At 37.3% G+C, this 20,846-nt stretch overlaps 2 protein-coding genes across 3 annotated transcripts in view; one reads left to right on the forward strand and one right to left on the reverse strand.

Annotated features, from left to right (window-relative positions):
* LOC110382180 (uncharacterized) overlaps positions 1-20,846 on the reverse strand; it is a 107,680-nt gene that overhangs the window by 73,039 nt on the left and 13,795 nt on the right. The window lies entirely within an intron of this gene.
* Positions 1-20,846, forward strand: part of LOC110378641 (uncharacterized) — a 54,440-nt gene that overhangs the window by 22,897 nt on the left and 10,697 nt on the right. For both annotated transcript variants that reach the window (XM_064043261.1, XM_064043262.1), the window contains 7 exons: positions 5,360-5,457; positions 6,236-6,400; positions 6,927-7,049; positions 8,062-8,181; positions 8,643-8,772; positions 9,840-9,963; positions 10,384-10,535. In XM_064043261.1, coding sequence (XP_063899331.1) covers positions 5,360-5,457; positions 6,236-6,400; positions 6,927-7,049; positions 8,062-8,181; positions 8,643-8,772; positions 9,840-9,963; positions 10,384-10,535 — 912 coding nt within the window. The remainder of the gene's footprint in view (positions 1-5,359; positions 5,458-6,235; positions 6,401-6,926; positions 7,050-8,061; positions 8,182-8,642; positions 8,773-9,839; positions 9,964-10,383; positions 10,536-20,846) is intronic.

The raw sequence follows: 20,846 nt of genomic DNA on the forward strand, positions 1-20,846 counted from the left end.
TGGCCATTTTCAGATTTTTCCCTTTACCTTGACATAAAGACCTACCTCCATGCCAAATTTCAAGTCAATACGACCATTAGTTCCTTAGGGGTATAAATTTACACCGGGTATAAAACACCTTCATTATTTTGAAACCGACTCACACTTGGCCATTTTCAGATTTTTCCCTTTACCTTGACATAAAGACCTACCTCCATGCCAAATTTCAAGTCAATACGACCATTGGAAGTGGTCTAGGTTTTTGATGAGTGAGTCAGTCAGTCAGTCAGTCAGTCAGTCAGTCAGTGAGTGTATAGTAAAAATAGCGATTTTCTGACGTCAATATCTCAAGACCTACAATAGGTATATTAATGAAATTTTGTATTTTAGATAAGTGAGGGGGTCTCAACAGATACTAGAAATTTGATATGCGTAAATAAAATAGATTTTGAGTTACAGGGGGGTCGAATTTGGCCCGAAATGGTTCGTGTAATATAACCCACGGCCGGTGTGTCGCTTTTTTTGCTCGAACTTGGCGGACACACTGCCGTGTGTCTAGATCCCGGTACGGGAAGTAGTTCCCACGGGATGCGGGTGAAACCACTGGCAGAAGCTAGTGGAGAATAAAATGACTAGCGTAGGTAGATGTCATAACGCAAAATCTCCTAAGAAAGTAGCGCGACAACATGCGGGTGCGAGGGGGACGAGGAACGTTACTGTCTTCGCCCTTATACGCCTTCTATGGAACCAGCCTATTATTTTCAAATAAAATCTCCAATCAATCAAGACCAGACCAGTAGAATCGCCGAGTCATTCAAAGATAATGCACCAAAAATTCATCTCAAACAGTTGAAGTAGTAACGTAACGGATAAACTTAACTATTTATAATACTAGCTATTTCCCCGCGGTTTCACCCGCGTCCCAAAACACCTACTTCGCGTAGCTACATAAAAAAATGCCAATAGTATGACTCCATACCTTCCATCTGAATCTGTCCTGCAGTTTTAGCGTAAAACACAAACAGACAAGCCTTTTGCATGTATATTACTAAGAATAAGGATAACAAAGTTACGACTCTGACATCGAACCCGGAACTATAGGACGAGTGTCCTTCAAGTTATAAAACAAAGGTTTTTAACGTTTTTATATCGCATTTAATTATTCTGTGACAAACGACAAACACGTCACAATCGCAAGCGCCGATCGATCATAAGGATGCGTCTACAACTGCGGGATTGTTCGCGCGAGTTACCGCGGCGCTGGTACATAAAAGGCCTACGACGGAACACGACGGTTTTTAGTCAGTAAGAGGCTGACACTCCCTCACCGCTGCTAACCCAAAGCGGGAGGGGTCATTTGATGATTTTGACGTCATTAAAAAAAAGGGTGCGTCTACACGGTGCATGCAGCTGGAGCAAGTTAACATGCGCAAGTGACAAGAGCACGCAGGTGAGTATTTTGCTTTGGTAAATGCGCGAGTAGTTAGAACAGTCCGTTTTTTAAATACATGTAACCTGCGCATGTACCTCTACATGCGCAAGCTAATAGCACCGTGTAGAAGCACCCTAAGGTTAAGTAACGCTTGGCATGGTCGGTCCTTGGACACCATCCATGTCATGACGAGTTCCTTCGTATTTCGGAAGGCATGTTAATTCCCGGCTGTCATTTGAACAGCTTTGGCAGACGTCACTGGTAATCCAGAAGCCAGTAAGTCTGACAAAGAAGAGTTGTCTGGGTAACTGGGTTGAGGAGATCAGATAGGCTGTCGCTCCATGCGGCACACTGGTACTCAGCTGCATCTGGTTAGACTGGAAGCCGACCCCAACATAGTTGGGAAAAGGCTACATAGTAGGCGTAGGGCAACTAAGCGGTTCCGCGCAAAATCGGCTACTCTGAAAGAGCTTTATATTAAATTCTGACTTACCACCATCGTAGACGGTGTGAAAGGTATAAACTTTGCACTTACCTGTAACAAAAGCATAAAAACAATTTAATATACAGAATATCAAGACAATTGATACAAAAATCATGCATTTACAGTAAAAATTAAAGCACATAATATGTCATGCACACGATCACACAACCTGTAGGAGAATTCACGCACACATCAACCTTATTGAATAGCTGCTTCCCGCGGATTCACATGCGTCCCAGGGGAATTGTAGATTTGACGTTCAAAAAGTGCTGATTTTCAGCCTACTTTGAATAAACCATTAAGTTATATCCTTTATTTACATAGATATTTACAATACATATTTACAATAAAAATCAAAAACTATCCTACAGCGATGGGGACGAATTTTTTGACGCTTTTTAGTTGTTTGTTTTACTAGGAGACTTTGAATAAATGACTTTTGATTTTGAATTTCTTCCCGTACCCGGATATAATTTACTACGGACCGTACAGGGATAAATTATACATATGTTACTCGGGAAGAGTGTGGCTTTCCAACAGTGAAAGAGATTTTCAAATCGGTTCACTAGTTTCGGAGCCTTTGGGGTACAATCCTAACTAATATTATAAATGTGAAAGTAACTCTGTCTGTCTGTCTTTCTGTCCGTCCGTCTGTCTGTCTGTCTGTCTGTCTGTCTTTTCTTCACGCCTAAACTACTGAACCGATTTGTGTGAAATTTGGTACAGACATAGTATGAAACTTGAGAAAGGATATAGGATAGTTTTTATTACAAAAAATAATAAAATTTAATCCGGACATATAGCTGCCGGAAGTCACTATTCCACGCGAACGAAGTCGCGGGCAAAAGCTAGTAAAAATAATATTTCTGCTTTATAATATTAGTATAGCTAGTATAGAAGAGACTAGTAATACGATATTGTCTATGTAAATAATAACATTACAAATGTATGTATGTATGTCATTTACATAACAATTGTGTACGACTAATTGTCTGTGTCGTAAACCATGAAATTAATGATGTTTTACATGCTAAATACTTTGTTTTAATGTTAGACATAATAGCATCCTTACTAATCTATACTTCTATACTAAAAAAATAAATTTTTGTTTGTTTGTACCCTACCAAGCTACGAAATTGCCAAAATGTTGTGAAGCTACCGTGTCCCCCAGAAACATGGGCTATATTTTGCCGGCGAAGAAATTCCCCCGGAACGCGGGGCCTAAAGAGGGAACCAGCTACTACATTACTATAATTGCCTTTAAAATTCAGAGCCACTGCAACGATTCAAATATTTTGTGGGACACAAATAGGCTATAGCATAAAAAGGACATAGGCTACTTTTTATCCGGATAAGGGAAGTTGATGCCTGAAGACGCGGGTAGAACCGCGGGGAACTGCTTCTACCAATATAACAACCCAACAAACATTCATCCACCGAGTCTTTTTCCCAACTATGTTGAGGTCGGCTTCCAGTCTAACCGGATGTAGCTGAGTACCAGTGCTTTACAAGGAGCGACTGCTCTATCTGACCTGCTCAACCCAGTTACCCGGGCAACCCGATACCCCTTGGTTAGACTGGTGTCAGACTTACTTGCTTCTGACTACCCGTAAAGACTGCCAAGGATGTTTAATGACAGCCGCCTAACAGACATTGTATGTATGAAAACACAAATGAACCATGAAAATCTTTCAGAGTCCATTTCAGAAGACATTTAAAGATTTTGCACCCACAAGCGTATCTAAAGTTATAGGACAATAACATCGTTATACTTTGTTATATTCTTTTGTTCACTAATTAGTATATTTTACGGGGTTTTTATGGTTATTTCAGTAGCTGTAAAATAGCGAAATTCTAGCAAAATTGTTCGCGAAAATATATACGCGTCGACGAGCCCACAGCTAGCATGTGTTCGCGCACAAAGGTTTGCAATTTCGCGGACATTTTGGAAACGTTCGCGCGCAATGTGTTACTGTTTGCTAGAGCGAGTACACCACGAGATACATTTGTGTGTGTCACAGTGCCAAACACTGGTGGAGTCTCGCCTAAGACCTGACAAAGCAATGATGATGTGAAACATAACCAGTAAGAAAACAAATTGGAGACTTTGAGAGTCATCAATGATCGTACCTTTTCTGTATGAGAGTTAGGTAACCCTATCAAAGGTTCAAGCCAAAATTCTAAAAGACCCAAAACGATCCCTAAGATGAAACCAAATAGATAGATGTAAAAGAAGAAGACAGGACGTCTTCAAAACCTTGAGTATCTCCACCAAAGAGTCAAATAGCCGATCCCAATATCCTACCTTTTGCAAGGGATAGGAATCCATCTTGGCTTGTGCGAGATTAAAGTGAAAATCCAATCTCCATTAACCAAATCAACAGATAGACAGCTAATAAAAATCCACACTCAAACAATAAGGGAAAATCCAAACGAGCCAGGTCTTTGGAAAGGTGGCACCGACCTTGCTTATGTAATGCATCTGTCACGGTCCACTTGTGCGGGCGCAGTGGGCAAAAACTGTCAGTGATTGGGTCACAAAAACCAATATGGCAAGCGTGAGTTGAGTTTGGTTGATTAATTTTAATATTGGCGCTGTGTGTTTGGAGGAACGCTTGAGTAAGGATACATTTTGCAAAAGGGGTTGTAACAAGTTAAAATTGTTCATCTGTGTTTCTCATCATCCTCCAAGCCTTTTTCCCAACAATGTTGGGGTCGGCGTCATCTGTGTTTCTATGTGTTAGAAATGCCTGTGGCGTTGTAATTCCGAATTACAGATCTTTAGGTGTATATTTAATAGCTACAATTCAAATATGATGACTTCAGACTTAATAATTAAACTCAATGTCGATTGGCAATTTCAGAATTAAAATCTCTACGAGATGTTTAGAGTGGCAAAAGTGATAAAAATAAAAAGTCAAGTTTTCCTCAAGATCTTTTCTTTCGCTTTTACTCAAAATACACTTAGAAAGTAGATGTAACTTAGAAAAAGTTACATTCGTACTTGTTTGACCTGGAAAACCGCACACTCATATTTGAGAGGCGGTACTTCAACCGCTAGGTTACTATGACTATATTTAACCCTACGAAAATATCCATTGTTTTGAGCAAAGTTTTTTAACAAGATTTTAATAGGTAGACCTGTATGTAACTATGTAATGGAATCTAAGGTAACTAAAACCATCTTCCAAGGATCGTAGCGTCATAAAAATTGGCAGCTGTATGTAGTTCAGATGACAATACAATAATATGGTACTGTCGAACTGATCCGATGATGGAGCCGGAAGATATGAACTGGAACTTCATGATGGAACATCGTATCATAGCTGTTTTTGGACTTGTTAGAGGTCTTGTATTGAACTTTGACAGATCAGTTTTCAAAGTCTGATGCAGCCGAAATATGAGCATTATAAAAGCGTGTTTTATAAACTATTAATTAATTGCATAATTTTCTTTGTTATCAGGTGTAAACTGGAGATCAAGACATAACCTTCAACCAGCAAGCAATAGCCACGAGAAAACGGTTGCGGAGGCATTATCTAAGTTGTTGCTCAAATATCAGGTAATTTGCTCAGGCTATGACATAATCTGCATATTGTAGTTACTGAGGGTACAAAGGCTAAAGTGATTCTGTTTGTTACTGCTCAACCAATGAGGATAAAAAATGTTTATTAAGAAACATTCAAATTGAATAAACTTTCAGACTTAAATAAATATCTATCAACAATTTCTTTGATGCATGTAAAACCGCGAATGACAAGTCAAGTTGTGGTACCTTAAGATGCTATTGAGAAGAAACTGATTGGGTAAAAGAAATGGATATATAACTACATCGGGAGCTTCATAGTCTTATTAAATATCAAAGAACTGCGAAATAGTAAACAAAATCTCTAAAAGACAACAAGGCAACACAATTAACATCATGGTCAAAATAGCCATAGTTTCCAGTGGATAGACAAATTGTCTATCCACAATCAATCATTATTCACATTTAGTAATGAAGACATAAACGGGAAAGACTTTTGCATTAACAATATTAACATAGATAACTTTAAATAGCAAGAAACTTTTCCATAGTTATAAGAACACTAGCTTCTGCCAGCGGTTTCACTCGCATCCCGTGGGAACTACTTCCCGTACCGGGATAAAAAGTAGCCTCTAGCCTTCCTCGATAAATGGGCTATCTAACATAACACTGAAAGAAATTTTCAAATCGGACCAGTAGTTCCTGAGATTAGCGCGTTCAAACAAACAAACAAACAAACTCTTCAGCTTTATAATATTAGTATAGATTTACTTAAGGCTGGTTTTCTCTGAATTCTTCTTCATTTATTTCACAGGGCGTAAACACAGATGCAACTAACGACGGCACAATGAGAGCGTTAGCCACTGCAGCCAAGTTGGTACCGTACGACAGTGCTCTGTTTGTGGTGACAGACAAAGGACCCGGTGATCCTCAGAGATTGCCACTGGCTTTGAGAGCACTGGTGGAGAAGCGGTTGAAGGTAAGAGTAGAATTTGTTGGGGAAGAAGAGTATTCATGAATGAAGCTTAGAAAATAGAGAGGAAGCCTTATAAAAACCTCAGGGTATTGTACTGACGAGATACAGTGAAGAATAGAGTACAATTTCGCAGACAGTAACAAATTGTGTGACAAAATATTCCCATGCAAATTGTTACTTTAATGCAAAAGAAATATTAGTGTGCGTCACAGTAACGCACACTTGATTTCTTATGTTCCGTAGTGAATGATCCATTTATTTTAACCCTTTAAATTATTTTAAGTAATAATGGGTTTATATGCTCAAGTTTCAAACACACGTATAGCTGAGCTCAAGCGGAGCGAAGGATAGCTACTGAAAAGACAGTCAGATGTTCTGACAAAGGCGCGAGTTCCAACCGGTCCTTATGGAAATCAATGGGGAAGGCCTATGTTCAATAGTAGACCTTCCAATGACTGAAACGATGATGACATTTCAAATGGTAGACATAACTATAGCATACATATTAACAACTCTTCTATGTCCCCAGGTGTACACAATCTGGACAGACCCGAGCCATCCATCAACAGAATCTGAGGAAGCTCTCCAGGAGTTGAGGAACATCTCCAAACACACTGAGGGAGAACTCATTGCTTACCCTTTACAAGTCATGGTAAGGCACTAACCGTCTTACCACAAAAACTTCTTAACGTCAGTTTAAGACTTGTCTAAAAAAATGACATATTATGACGTTGACATATGGTTCATTTTGGAGCCACATTTTTTTTAGGCAAGTGTAAAACAGTGTTTAAAGTTTTTGTAGTAAAGCCATAGGGGTTTTACAATATAGAGTTTTATTTTCACGAAAGCGGGTTAGGTGTACTTTTGTACGTAAAAGTGCATGCATATTGTGTTTGTATGCAAAACAGTGATTGTTATATGTAGTGTTTTTTATACTTTAATAGAAATAAATGGTTAATTGGGAAAACTACTTTTTGTGTTGTTCACTTTTTACCCGACTACCAAAATGGATAATGTTTTTGAGGGAAGAAAGTAGGTCCCTCGGGACGTGGATGAAACCCGCGGGGAGAGGCTAGAAAAACATATAAAATTATACACATTTCTAAAGAAAGTTAGAATGCAGTGTTAAGTTTAGCACTTCCATAAAATATAGAATTACCATACATAAACAAACATTCAGCTTCCAAAGATGATTTTAAAACGCTAAAAAGCTACTTGAAACATAGAAACACTAGAAAGTACCAATATACATTGAATATTATGGTCTTTACTTTTCATTTCTAAAAGACCAATAGTATGTAAAATCACAGGTAAAAGAGATATGATCAAAAGAATTACTACCCGCGTAAAGTAGGAGCTACTGGCCGTACCGGGATAAAATATAGCCTATGTTACTCGGAAAGACCGTAGCTTTCCAACAGTGAAGTAATTTTCAAATCGGTTGAATATTTTCGGAGCATCTAGAGTACAAATAAAATATAGCTTTAATAGGCTGGAAGTAGTTTCCGCCCACTGATAAATCACAAGAAACAGCTAGCACCTTACACATCAGAACAACATATAGGCAACTTTTATCCCGGTACGGGTAGTAGTTCCCACGAAACGCAGGCGATACCGCGGGTGAAATCAAGACAGATATAAAACCAATACTAATATTGTTACAGGATATGGATGGAGCCAGCAATTTGGCAGCAGAAACAGAATTGGAGCAATGGAACCCTTTGGACATTAAGCAAGGCAGACGAGGCAGGTTGAATAGTAACTTGGAAATGGAGAAATTTGATGTAAGTGTTGTTATTTATTCGGTAGTAAACTATAGCATGAGATAGAGAATGAGAGAAGGATAATGATGGGACACCTTATATGACAAAACGAATATTTTATAAACATCGACCTTCCCGGTCGGAGGAGATGGAGAAAGGAGTCGTCCCAGGTACAGCTATATACAGACAAGATTATGGGTGTGAAGGGTAAGAATGTTATAAAGAAGATCGGAAATTGGCACTTGATAGGAGGAAATGAAAGGAAGAGGAAATATATATTCCTTGCTCTCTAAACATACAAAAGTAGGCAAACAATAATCATTCGAAAAGCTAGAAAAGGGGTCACCTGATGAAGTACTTAGTACGACATCAAATTTTGGCGTCAATTTAACTAATATTGCATCAATTCCACCAACCCACTCTTGGTATATAAAAGAATTTAGAATTGTGTCAATAAATTAACTCTCTCTTTTCTCTTACAGTTGCTGTTGGTACGTCGAGGAGGCGGTCAGGCCATATCCTTGGGCTTTCCAGTCGAGAATGGAGTGACAGCATTGAGGATATTCATCGAAGGCGCAGTAGAACACGCTGTCTTGTACCCACCGAACGATGGTCAGTATATTTTAATAGCTCTCGAGAGTACTATTTCAAGTAACCGGATAAAAATCTTTACGCCTTCCTCGATAAGTGGATTATGTAACAATGAAAGATTTTTCCAATCCATCTAGAACCTGAGATTAGCTCGCTAATCAAACCTTTCAGATTTGATTTCGATACAAAGATTCTGATAATCAAATCAAACGATGAAACTTGTCACTTAAAACCTATTTATCATCCTCCTGCCCTTAACTCAATTTTGATTGGGATCTTCTCCTTCCATACTCTTCTATCTGCCGTCATCTCACAAATAACAATCTTTCTAGCCATGTCACACAATCCATCCATCGTTTCTTTGGTCGTTCGCCTCTTTTATATCCATACCAAGGGGTGTTGGGTTGCTCCATCGGGTCAGAATGGAAGCCGACACCAACATGGGGAAAAGTCTAGACAGATGATAATATCTTAAAAAATCGATTGTAAAAGAAAAAACTAAAACGCCACAACTAAACCAAACAGCCTTCAGCTTTAACATAAACGGTATACACAGAGTGATTACGAACACAAAACAAATTGCGACAAAATTACTATGTTCAAATGAAATGATGATGACTATTATTGCCAAATCACCATGTTCCGGCTGCCTGTACGTTGTTCTGACAAGAAAATTGCGCGTACGGGTGTTTAAAAGTATATACACATTTTTTCTGATGAGGTTATCATGAGGTTAGGGATAGGTACTTGGTATAACACTTCCTTATTTTTGGCAGATACACAAGTTTAGCTTGCTTCTAAGGACTTTGTCTTTAAAATATTTGTTTGCTCCGAAACTACAGAAGTGATTTGAGAAGTACACTCCCTTTTGGGTAGCTACAATATCCTCGGGCGAGATAGGGTATATTTATCCTGGTACAGAAAGTAGCTTCTTTCTACACGTGAAACTGCAATAAACAGCAGTCTTGGATAAATGGGAAACTTTAAATGTCAATTCGTTACCATTTGGTCAGTCTAGCTGAAATAATAGAACTATGATATTTGAGGTCATATTTTGTACTTTTACTAATAGAGTACTTTTGTTTCAGGTCCTCAAATCGATCTATACAATATAACATCAGTGGCTACTTTCTCTCCGCATTCAAGAACCGAGGGTCTGTCTCCGAGGGACGTGTACCTCATATTCGATGGTGCACAGTATGATCCTGACGCGTAAGTATTACATAGATATTTTTTCAACGAATGCGAGTCTGCACTTGTATGTATAAATGTCCATGCACATTGTCTTTGTAAGGCTCGGCTACTACTGAGCGGTCTCGAGCCTATGCATAAAATGTCCATGTGTGTAAGTGTATGGATCACATGCGCCCGGGGGATAAAACATCGTCGTATTTCACCTATGTTTTCTTGCATGGAAGTAAAGCGTTCTTCACAACCCAAACGTTATTAAAATCCTTATGTATGCAAAAGTAACACGCAGTCTAGCCTGAGACAGAACATATGCTTCTTTTTGTCAGGGAAATAGCTCCCTTAGAACACGGATGAAAACAGGGAACTGCCGCTCCAAATAATGCTCTAATTCTTCTTCAACCAAATCATATAAATTCTACATTTTCATCATCTTGTCCCCAGATTATCAGTCCTACCAGCCAGAACAGCCGCAGAAATCGAAGCAGCCTTCGTGGGCATGTGGCATCTGAGCGTGCGATGCGATACGTGTGACTATCGGCTCTGTGTGTCTGCTAGAGCATCTATACACTTTGATGTAGAAACTAATACTCCTGGTAAGTGCTTCATCAGATTTTTGAGCTTATAGGTTGTATAATAACGTTTTGGGCCTAGGCAAGCGTGCTCCGTCTTCGACCACATCGTCGCTCACCATCAAGTGAGATATTGGTTGACGTTTGAACGCGTGCTTCTAAGTAATAAAAAGATTAAGACATATTTTTGTTAAAGGAAATCTTGCGTTCTTTCTTGTGATTTTGGTCTTCTGTTCTTTATGCAATCTATGCTATTATCATAGCTTAAATGGAGAGATTTATAAGTCTGTGGCGTTGTAGGGGTAAATTTACGGAACTACTGGAATTGATTTGGATATTTTTTTTGTTGTCATTAGAAAGCTAGCTCTCAATCTCAATGTCATAAACTATATTTTATCCAAAAACAAAAGATGTTCCCTCCGGACGCGGTTGGAACAGTTTTTGAACTCGGCCAAAACTAAAACAGACGATGCATTGATCCACAGCATCAAGCAAATAAACCCGCAGGCCAACTACTTTTTTAACCATTACATAATGAATCTAATAAAACGAGTTCGTATATTGAACCCGTAATCAAGTTTTTATCGACTACGTACTTATACTTATAAAAAGTCTGCATTTCACAAGACGGCCCCCAAAAAAAGAGGTTATAATCCATTTAAGAATACTGTTATTGATGCAAAAAAGTGAAGATATTATCTTTGGGGTCCCGTAGATAAATCTATACAAATACAAGCTGTTGATTTGCATCCGTGCCATATTCAAGGAGGTAATTATGCTAATGATTCTCGACCCAAATCAACAAAAAAATTGGTACGTAATTTTTTTTCTTTAATTTTTTTTCGGAATTCCGTAAATGTCATCTAGCCTTATTTAAACTTAGCGCAGATGTTACTGGCGTTAAAACCGTGCTGCACCCTCACACAAACGCAAACACAAAGCATACGCAACGATCACTCATAAATTTCATTCATAAAATTGGATTACTTCGGAAATACCACGACATTACAATGACAAAAAAAGTAGTGCATATTAGTTATTTCCCATCTACTGTAATTCCAATCGATTATTTACGTATTGTATGTCCTCCTCCTGAACTATGGCACAAATGCAAATCAACAGCTTGTATAATAAAGCTGAAATTTTCGTTAAGTTGGTACACATAGGTACAAAAGTGTGGTACACTATATGTCTAGAGCCTGATTGAGAAAATTACATTTGACCCTGGTGTGGGAGGTAGGTCCCTGGGGAAACGGACGGATCCGTGGGGAACATATTGAACAGTTTTCGTCAAATAACTTTGCTTCTCCGACCGACTCCGACGGTCAAACGCTTAGGTCAAAGCGTTGTGGTGTCAAATTGCTTTAGAAGGGTAAAAACGATATATTTGACGACAATTGTACCTAAATGTAATAAATGATTGGTATCAAAAGTAATCAACCAATACAATGGCTCATTAAATCGCTTTGTCAATAAAAGGGCAATACACAAAATCCTGTAAGTAAACATGTCAAAAAAAAACACAAAAAAGATCTCAAACATAAAAAAAAACAAAACAAAAGCATCATGCATGCATGCTACAATAATAATAATAACAAGGATTTACACAACCAATTAAACTTATCTGTATTTTCAAAAAAAGGTCCAATTAAACAACAAATACATCCAATAATTGTATAAACCCTTGTTCAAGAAAAAAAAAGTTTAACCTCTAAATGTCACGTTGACAGCTCCCGCGCTAAAATCCAAGATGGCCGCCGCGCCTTATGTAAGTCAAGGGCAGTCTTGCATACAGCCAGATGCCGAATTTAAAAGTTATACCTACTTATACGGTCAGTATCGTCTAACCAGTTTTTTTACGCAAGCTCTCGATTATTTTGGCAAAATCATCGTTTCTAATTATGGTTGTTCAATGTTTAAGTTTCTATAGAACCTTTTTGAGTTAAGATGGGATATTTTTTTCCTTATGTAAGGTCCGTGTTCGAAACATGAGTCAAAAACCACTATTTAATAATACGCATTTTACCAAACGTGTTCAAAATTAAATGAACAGACGACAGGATTTCAATTTGCCTGATCCTCCTGATCTGTCAAATTCTGTCAATAGATTTTCAACCTTATCACAATAGTGGAAGGTTAATGTTCGATTGGTTAAAAATTGACAGATTTGAGTAGACCTGAAGTTCAACAACAAAAGTGACCGTTTTTCTAACAACTTATCTTGAAAAATCAAAGTAAACAGTTACTTTAAGAAAACTGTAATTTACGTTGTCGATGAACTTGGTCACTAAAGCAAAATTCATGATTGTCCTCTGCTTAACTCCCTACAGTTTATCTACTTTGTTTAAAATATTCAAACACGTTTCTAGGACTAGTTTTGTGATTATCCTTAATATTTCACTATAGTAAAACCGGTTTAAACCAAACCAGAACTAACTTAGCACGTGCTTCACTAAAAGTACCCGCAAACTGCAAACTAAACAGTCGGCCGATAGTTGACCGATGGTCATAATCTCCAACCGTCTTACCACAAAAACTTTTAAACGTCAGTTTATGCCTTGTCTAAAAAAATGACAAATTATGACGTTGACATATGGTTCATTTGGAGCCACAATTTTTTTAGACAAGTGTAAAACAGGCGTTAAAGTTTTTGTAGTAAGGCCACAAGTGTTTTACAAGGAGCGACTGCCTATCTGACCTCCTCAACCCAGTCACCCGGGCAACACAATACCCTGTTAGACTGGTGTCAGACTTACTGGCTTCCGACTACCTGTAACGACTGCCAATGATGTTAAATGTCCCGGAGGTCGACACTTTTTTTTAGGAAAATCGGGATTAAAATCAAATATGTAGTCTGTTAGCTACCGGCTAAATACCTGATCTTTGTAATGTGCGTACTACCATTCACCTTCATACTGATTTATGAGCCCAAATAAACTATCGGCCGACTAAAAGTTTGCAGTGTGCTCTTAAGGTATATTTCTATCTCTATCTTACAATAGCTGTTTGACAATTACATCGTTGAGCTTAAACACGTGGTAGGTATAGTTATCTGCACGGATAATGAGCTCTCGGTGGAAGAGTGGGGATCGCTTTTGCGCACCGTACACTTATGGCAATAAACCAATAAATCACTTCTGCGCAGGTGAAGGTCAGGGCTCAATATTCTTGCCGATTATTATAACTAACTTTAACTTTTATGTCTTTCGTAGAACTTTTAAAACAAAACACAGAACACGCTTGAACCCGCGATTAGTTGAGCACTAACTGAGCCTTCCACATTTAAGGAATTCGAAAAAAAACTTCGGGTAACCATATTAAATCTCGATGACGTCATGAAAGAATCAAATTGGTGGAAAAAGGATGAATTGGCAAAACGTGAATACTGTTGTTCTATAATTATGTATACCTATAGTTCGGCCGTTCAGAGAATGCGTTCCTGACACCTATCAGTTAGTCAGGACTAGTGATGGGCACAACATAACACTGAGTTCGTTACCGTTCCCCCAAAATAAACCGCCGCATTATTTTAAGATTATTTTCGTTTTAAATTGGCGGAATCATTTAAAATTTATATTTTAGTTATTTAAGTGGAAACCAAAAAAAGGTAATATTCATATAATAAAATCGTTTTATTTATTATTTGTTACAAAGTTACAATCTGTATTTCTATGCAATAAAGTAAGTACATTGAATTGAATGTGCGTACAGAATGTTAATCAGACTCCGATTCACTTGAGGAGGTGGTGTCTTCATCATCATCTTCGCCTACGTGTATATTAGATATTATCAATAACAGAATCAATCCTGATATCTCGGTCAAAATCTTAAAAAATCAGGTTTTTAGAGCTCTACCTCACTGGGACGCCATGGCGACGTCGCCAGCGGCACAGGTCTGGCTACTTCTGGCATCCAAATGTCGCCAAGTCGAGTGGCCATGGCGTCTCGACAGTCAATTGTTTACGTCGTCGCTCAAGAAATTGCAAGCTGACTGGCGACCACAGTGGCGACTGTGTGAGGGAGGTGCGCTTTACCGTGTACATTATAGTGGCTACTGTGGCCACGTCGCCAAGTTGCCACGGTAGCCAGAATCCACATAGGGAACTGTAGCTCGTGGCCACGCCTCCAATTTGGCGACGTTACCAAACCGTCGCCAAGTGAGTTAGGTCCCATACATTTCAATACTAACTGCTTGGATATAACTGTATAAGAACCATCAACCAGAACAGATAACGATACTTATTGCCTGTTATTTTTAGCACAGCACTACAAATATAAAGCGCTGACATAACCTTGTAATAGCGCAGTATAGATTTAGAAAAATATTGTTTACCAAGTTATTTGACACTCAATTTGGCACAAAATTACAACATTCATTGATTATTATTGATATAATAATGTTGTTTTAATGCTCAACAATTGTTAAAACGATAAACAACCAGCAAAAATATTTTTATCGTACTGCAACGCCATTACAAAGTTACGTCGTCAGTTCAATCGCGATGTGTCAGAAACGCATTCTCTGAGCGGCCGAACTATAATAAAATTAATAAATCTCCGTTGCTAATAAAATAAACTGTTAAAATGAGTCACAGTTAAGTTTCAATACAGTAAATCAACTTGATTTTGTTTATGAGGAAGATGTCTTTTATTTCTTTCTTGTGTGTCAATTAATGTAAAGAAAACTGCAGTAGATAGATACATAAATCAATAAAATAAGTAACAAGTAAACCTACATATCTAGCATAAGTAAATCTCTGGATCTTTAGGTACAAATTAATCACCACGCTTGCTCAATGCGGATTGGTGATTTCAGACTATGCAAGTTTCCTCAAGATGTTTTCCTTCACCTTTTTATCAGCCATTGGTGTCCAAGATATACTTAGAAAGTACACACAAACTTAGAAAAGTTGCATTAGTACTTGCATGACCTGGAATCGAACCCACACCCTCATACTCGAGAGGTTGAGAGTGCGAGTGGCTGTGCAGAAATATTTATAACTAAGACCTTTTTCGTGTTTAGCTTATCTATACTAAAAGGTTCTTTATTGCATGATGAAATAATAGTTATCTGATTTCGGAAGATCAGGCGAGCATTACTTCAGTTTGATGGGTAGCAAATCAGTTCAGTAGTTTTGGCGTGAAAATGCGACTGATAGTCAGACAGACAGAGTTACTTTCATATTGATAAATAACCGATTTACCGAGGTTTCACCCGCGTCCAGTGGGAACTACTGCCCGTAACGGGATGAAATATAGCCTATTTTACTCGGGAACAACTTTTTAAATCGGTTCAGTAGTATTTTAGTTTATCTATTGCAAACAAAATTGTTCCTCTTTAAAATATTAGTAAAGATAGAGTTACTTATATGTTTATAATTTAACGTTATAATATAACTGTTACGATGTTCTGAATACATATAAAAGTTCTAAGGTCATTGAGATTTATTTAGCCATAAATATTTATTCCGATGTTTTTATTTCTATAATATACAAAAATTAATTCGCACCTGCTTGATAATTATATCGGTAAAGAATATCAAGTTACGTACCTATCCTTCTGTTATTTTAAATGTTATAGTTTGTTAGTATGGTTTATTTAACCAAATTCTGATTATAAATGCTAAAGTAACTGGGTTGAGGAGGTCAGAGAAGCAGTCGCTCCTTGTGGCACACTGGTACTCCGCTGCAAGCGGTTAGACTGGTATCCGACCCTAACATACGGCGAATTATAAAAAAATTACCTTTTCCATTCAGTGATTTAACCACAAGAGTCATTCTTCGTTTTCATAATTTACAACATCATGTGTAAAGCAGAGATAAAATTAGGAGTATCGTATGTTTTGATCAGTTGACAGCTGTCAGTTTGGGAGAATTTCAGTTGTTTGTGATGACTTTTATATGGTGTTCTAATTTACGCACACTTTTATTCTATTTACTTTGTTAGAAAAATTTTATTCATTTTTTTTTTTTTTTTCTTTGTGTTATAGTTATCGGCACGAATCTTAAGCTCTGACCTTCACCTGCGCAGAAGTAATTTATTTTGTCCCTTTCATGGTATGAAGTGAGGCGCGGGGGCGGGCTAAAGCGGTGATTGGCCCGCAGCGCATCGCGTTATAGCCGTCACACCGATTGTTGCTAATAAATCACTTCTGCGCAGATGTAGGTCAGAGCTCAAGATTCGTGCCAATAACTATAATCGATATATATTGACCAGTATATTTAACGCATTTCATTTAATGTTAATTCAATAAATGTAATTGTGAACGACACACCCGATATTTGAACACTGGTATAAGACCGCAGCAAACATCTATAAAACCATTCACATACGCCTAACATAACACATCCCGGAATGGAAATAGATCGCGATCTTATCAATAACGATACGAGGGTTAAGGACATACCGCGTGGGTTAGGTCAGGCGTTAAGGTCAATTTACAAAGCCGAAATAAACAAACAAGACCTTGCTGTTTGTTTGGCGATGTCAGATAGTTTGGATATTACGCATACGTGTTTATATATAGTGCAAATAAAAAACCTCTATCGCATAATGCAAAAATTCTAAAAAATAAGTATAAATTAAAACCATCGTCGAGTTTAAATTATATGACTTCTATCCCTACTAATATAATAAACAATTATTTTTGTTTGTTTGTAATTTGACTCCGAAACTACTGAACCGATTTGTAAAATGCTGATACTGTTGGAAAGCTATACAATGCCTAAGTAACATACCTACATATGCTATATTTTATCCCGGTACGGGAACCGTGACACGCGTTAAACCGCTGTAAACCATTCAGATTCCGAAATATTTGAAAAATGTGAATAGCATATTATCATATTATCAATAGGTAATTTTTCTTCCATCTTAAATATTGTTCATCAGTAATGTAACCTTTGTCACATGAAAGCTCCTGAAAACCACTTTATTTCATTGAATGGCAGCCAAATCCAATTCTAGCGTGCACATGGTGTTTTAAACCATTTAGAAATAGTAGTTACACAATTTAACATGCCTTCCGAAACACAGAAAAACTCGTTATGGCATAGGTACGTGGTAACCCATCTACGGATCGACCACGGCAATTGTTGCTTAACCTTTAATCGATTGACCGTAACTTAGAGACGAGCTCTTCTATATACTAATATAATAAAAAGCAAACATCGTTTGTTTGTATCTACTAGGCTCCAAAGGTACAGAACCAATTTGAGAAAGTCCTTCACTGTTGGAAAGCTACACTCTTCCCGAGTAACATAGGTTATATTTTATCCCGGTACGGGCAGTAGTTCCCACGGGATGCAAGCGAAACCATATGAAAACGGCTAGTAAGGAAATAAAAACTATACTACCTTATACAAATTTTAATAAAACAAATTGAGCTTGACTCAGCAAAACCGCTCAACAAACTACTGAACAAACTTCAAATGAAAATCAACTTTAAACACTCAGTTGTAAGACTTTAATTTGTTTAAACCATAATAAAACCACGTCGGGTCCAAAGTTCACTAAAAAAATCAATAGGTATTCAAACAAAACAGCTGACCTTCGTAAAAGAATCAATACTTATATAAAGCTTCTAAGTTATTACTTAGAAGTAACACATAGATATCTTTTGTTTTTTTTTCGCACCATCATCATCTGCCGAACCTTTTCCCAACTATGTTGGGGTCGGCTTCCAGTCTAATCGGACGCAGCTGAGTACCAGTGTGCCACAAGGAGCGACTGCCTATCTGATCTCCTCAACACAGTTACCCGGGCAGCCTAATAACCCTAGATAAGTCTCGTTGTCAGACTTACTGACTTCTGACTACCCGTAACGACTGCCAAAGATGTTCAAATAACAGCCGATTATTCTTTTTTACTAGTTTTTGCTCAAAATAATTTAACAGCAACAGGTAACTTAGATACTTTAAAAGTATAGGTAAATACTTTAGTTTGTTATATTATTAAGACCTTTGTAAATGACATAATAACGAAAACAAGTTTCTAAGTATATTTTTCCTACTAAATATACTCTCAGTCAAGGTCATGATGACAGGATTATTTTGCTACATCTGTTTCTCGCGATTTCACCCGGTTTCCAGGGTAACTACTTCCCGCACCCGGATAAAAAGTAGCCAGATCCTAGACTATCTGTGTACGAAATTCCATTTAAATCGGTTCAGTAGTTTTGGTATAAAAGCGCAACAAACGGAGTTCACGTTGACGAGACGAGTGGACATTCACGTCTATAATATTAGCAAGGATATGTTGGTCAGCTAGTGCAATTATTTCTCAGGAAGTAAACAAAGTACATAGTTATTAGAGTAGTTTATAATGTTCGAAATAGATACCACGGTCAAAACGATTAACTATATAATTCACACTACAATTTCAAATACTATTTTAAGTTGATTTACTGTATCAAAACATTACTGTGACCTCAAAACTCGAACTATTCTGTCGCTTAATTTATTTAGAAAAAATACCAATATATTAATATAAGTTGTCAAAAACACACACAAAAACACAAAACGTTCCGTTCCACGCCACTTTTTACGCGCACTTTTTTAATAAAAGAACATATGTACGTTCCGATTCACTTACACACAAGTGTTCACCGCGGTACACAAGTATCAACTAAATTATATATAACAATTCTATTATCAGCACTAGATATAAAGGTTGGTGCTGATTAGAGAATCGCTAGTAATAATTATTATTATTGACACACTGATAAAATATAAGTGGGCCATATATCGATGTTTTTGTAAAATATTTTTTTTTTTTGTGTGATTTATCGGCCGAATATCGGAACGTCACCGTATTTCGGAATGTTAATAAACTGTCATTTGAACATCTTTGGCAGTCGTTACGGGTAGTCAGAAGCCAGTAAGTCTGACAACCAGTCTTCCCTAGGGGTGCTGGGTTGCCCGGGTAACTGGGTTGAGGAGGTCAGATAGACAATCGCTCCTTGTAAAACACTGATACTCAGCTGCATCCGGTTAGACTGGAAGCCGACCCCAACATAGATGGGAAAAGGCTAGGCAGATTGCAGCTTGAATTTAGTGCACTTTAAAACATTCGGTCAACGAACGATAAGAAAAGTTCAATGAACCCGGATAATTACAGTTTCCAAAATTAATTAATAAGTCAATTAACTTATAATGTATGGGCTGCGGGATTGTTCGCGCGAGTTACCGCGGCGCTGGTACATAAAGGGCTTAAGAAGGAACATGGTGGGTTTTAGTCAGTAAGAGTCTGACACTCCCTCACGCTGCACCCACAGCGGGAGGGGTCATTTGCGCGCCAATTTAAATAGTGTCGTAATTTTTCAAAATTGAGACTGCAATCGGATGACGAATTGTATATCTATTGAACTTTAATCAACACATCATCTGATTTTTAATCATACGCAACTACTTTTTAATAGTGACGACCTACATTCACTGGAGGCAGATATTAACTCTAACATTGATTCGGTTGTTAATTGGCTAATAAATAATAATCGAGTTATAAATTTAGAAAAAACAGTATTAATGAAATTTCAACAACGACTAAATAATAATTTAAATTTAGATATTAAATACAACGACAAAATTATTAATGAGACTAATGTTACTAAGTTTTTAGGACTAAATATAGAAAATACGCTACAATGGCATATACATATAGACAAAGTATGCAATAAACTAAACCAATACTCTTATGCTCTGCATATGTTAAATAAAACGGCAAACCGAAAAATAGTATTAATGGCGTATCATGGTTTAGTAGCGTCGACTTTGAGGTACGGAATTATGTTTTGGGGAAACGCAACGGGTAAAGAAATGGTGTTCAAGTGTCAAAAAAGGTGCATTAGAGCTATCTGCAATCTAAAATCTACCGACAGTTGCTACATGCATTTTAAGAATTTAAAAATATTAACAATGCCCTCACTATACATTTATGAAACAAGCATGTTTGTAAAAAATAATTTAAATAAATTTGACCAAGTAACCAGTCAACGTCGTTGTGATAAATTACATGTAATAAGATCTAAGACAACATTTTATAAAAACAGTATTTTTGCAATGGCTCCAAAAATTTATAACAAACTTCCAAAAAGTATAAGAACTGAACAGAATATTAGTATTTTTAAACGTAGATTAAGTACATTTCTAATAGATAAGGCATATTACTCAGTTGAAATATTTCTAAATGATAAAATAGAAACACTATGATTTTATATGTATAAACTCAATTATTTGTACACCAATTCCTTGGTAGAACATAGAGCTCTAACATGTTTAATTTTAAGACCTTTCTGTATACCTATGCTCACAAATAAATACATTGATTTTGAATAA

Source organism: Helicoverpa armigera, chromosome 31 (assembly GCF_030705265.1).
Source record: "Helicoverpa armigera isolate CAAS_96S chromosome 31, ASM3070526v1, whole genome shotgun sequence".
NCBI classification, from domain to species: domain Eukaryota; kingdom Metazoa; phylum Arthropoda; class Insecta; order Lepidoptera; family Noctuidae; genus Helicoverpa; species Helicoverpa armigera.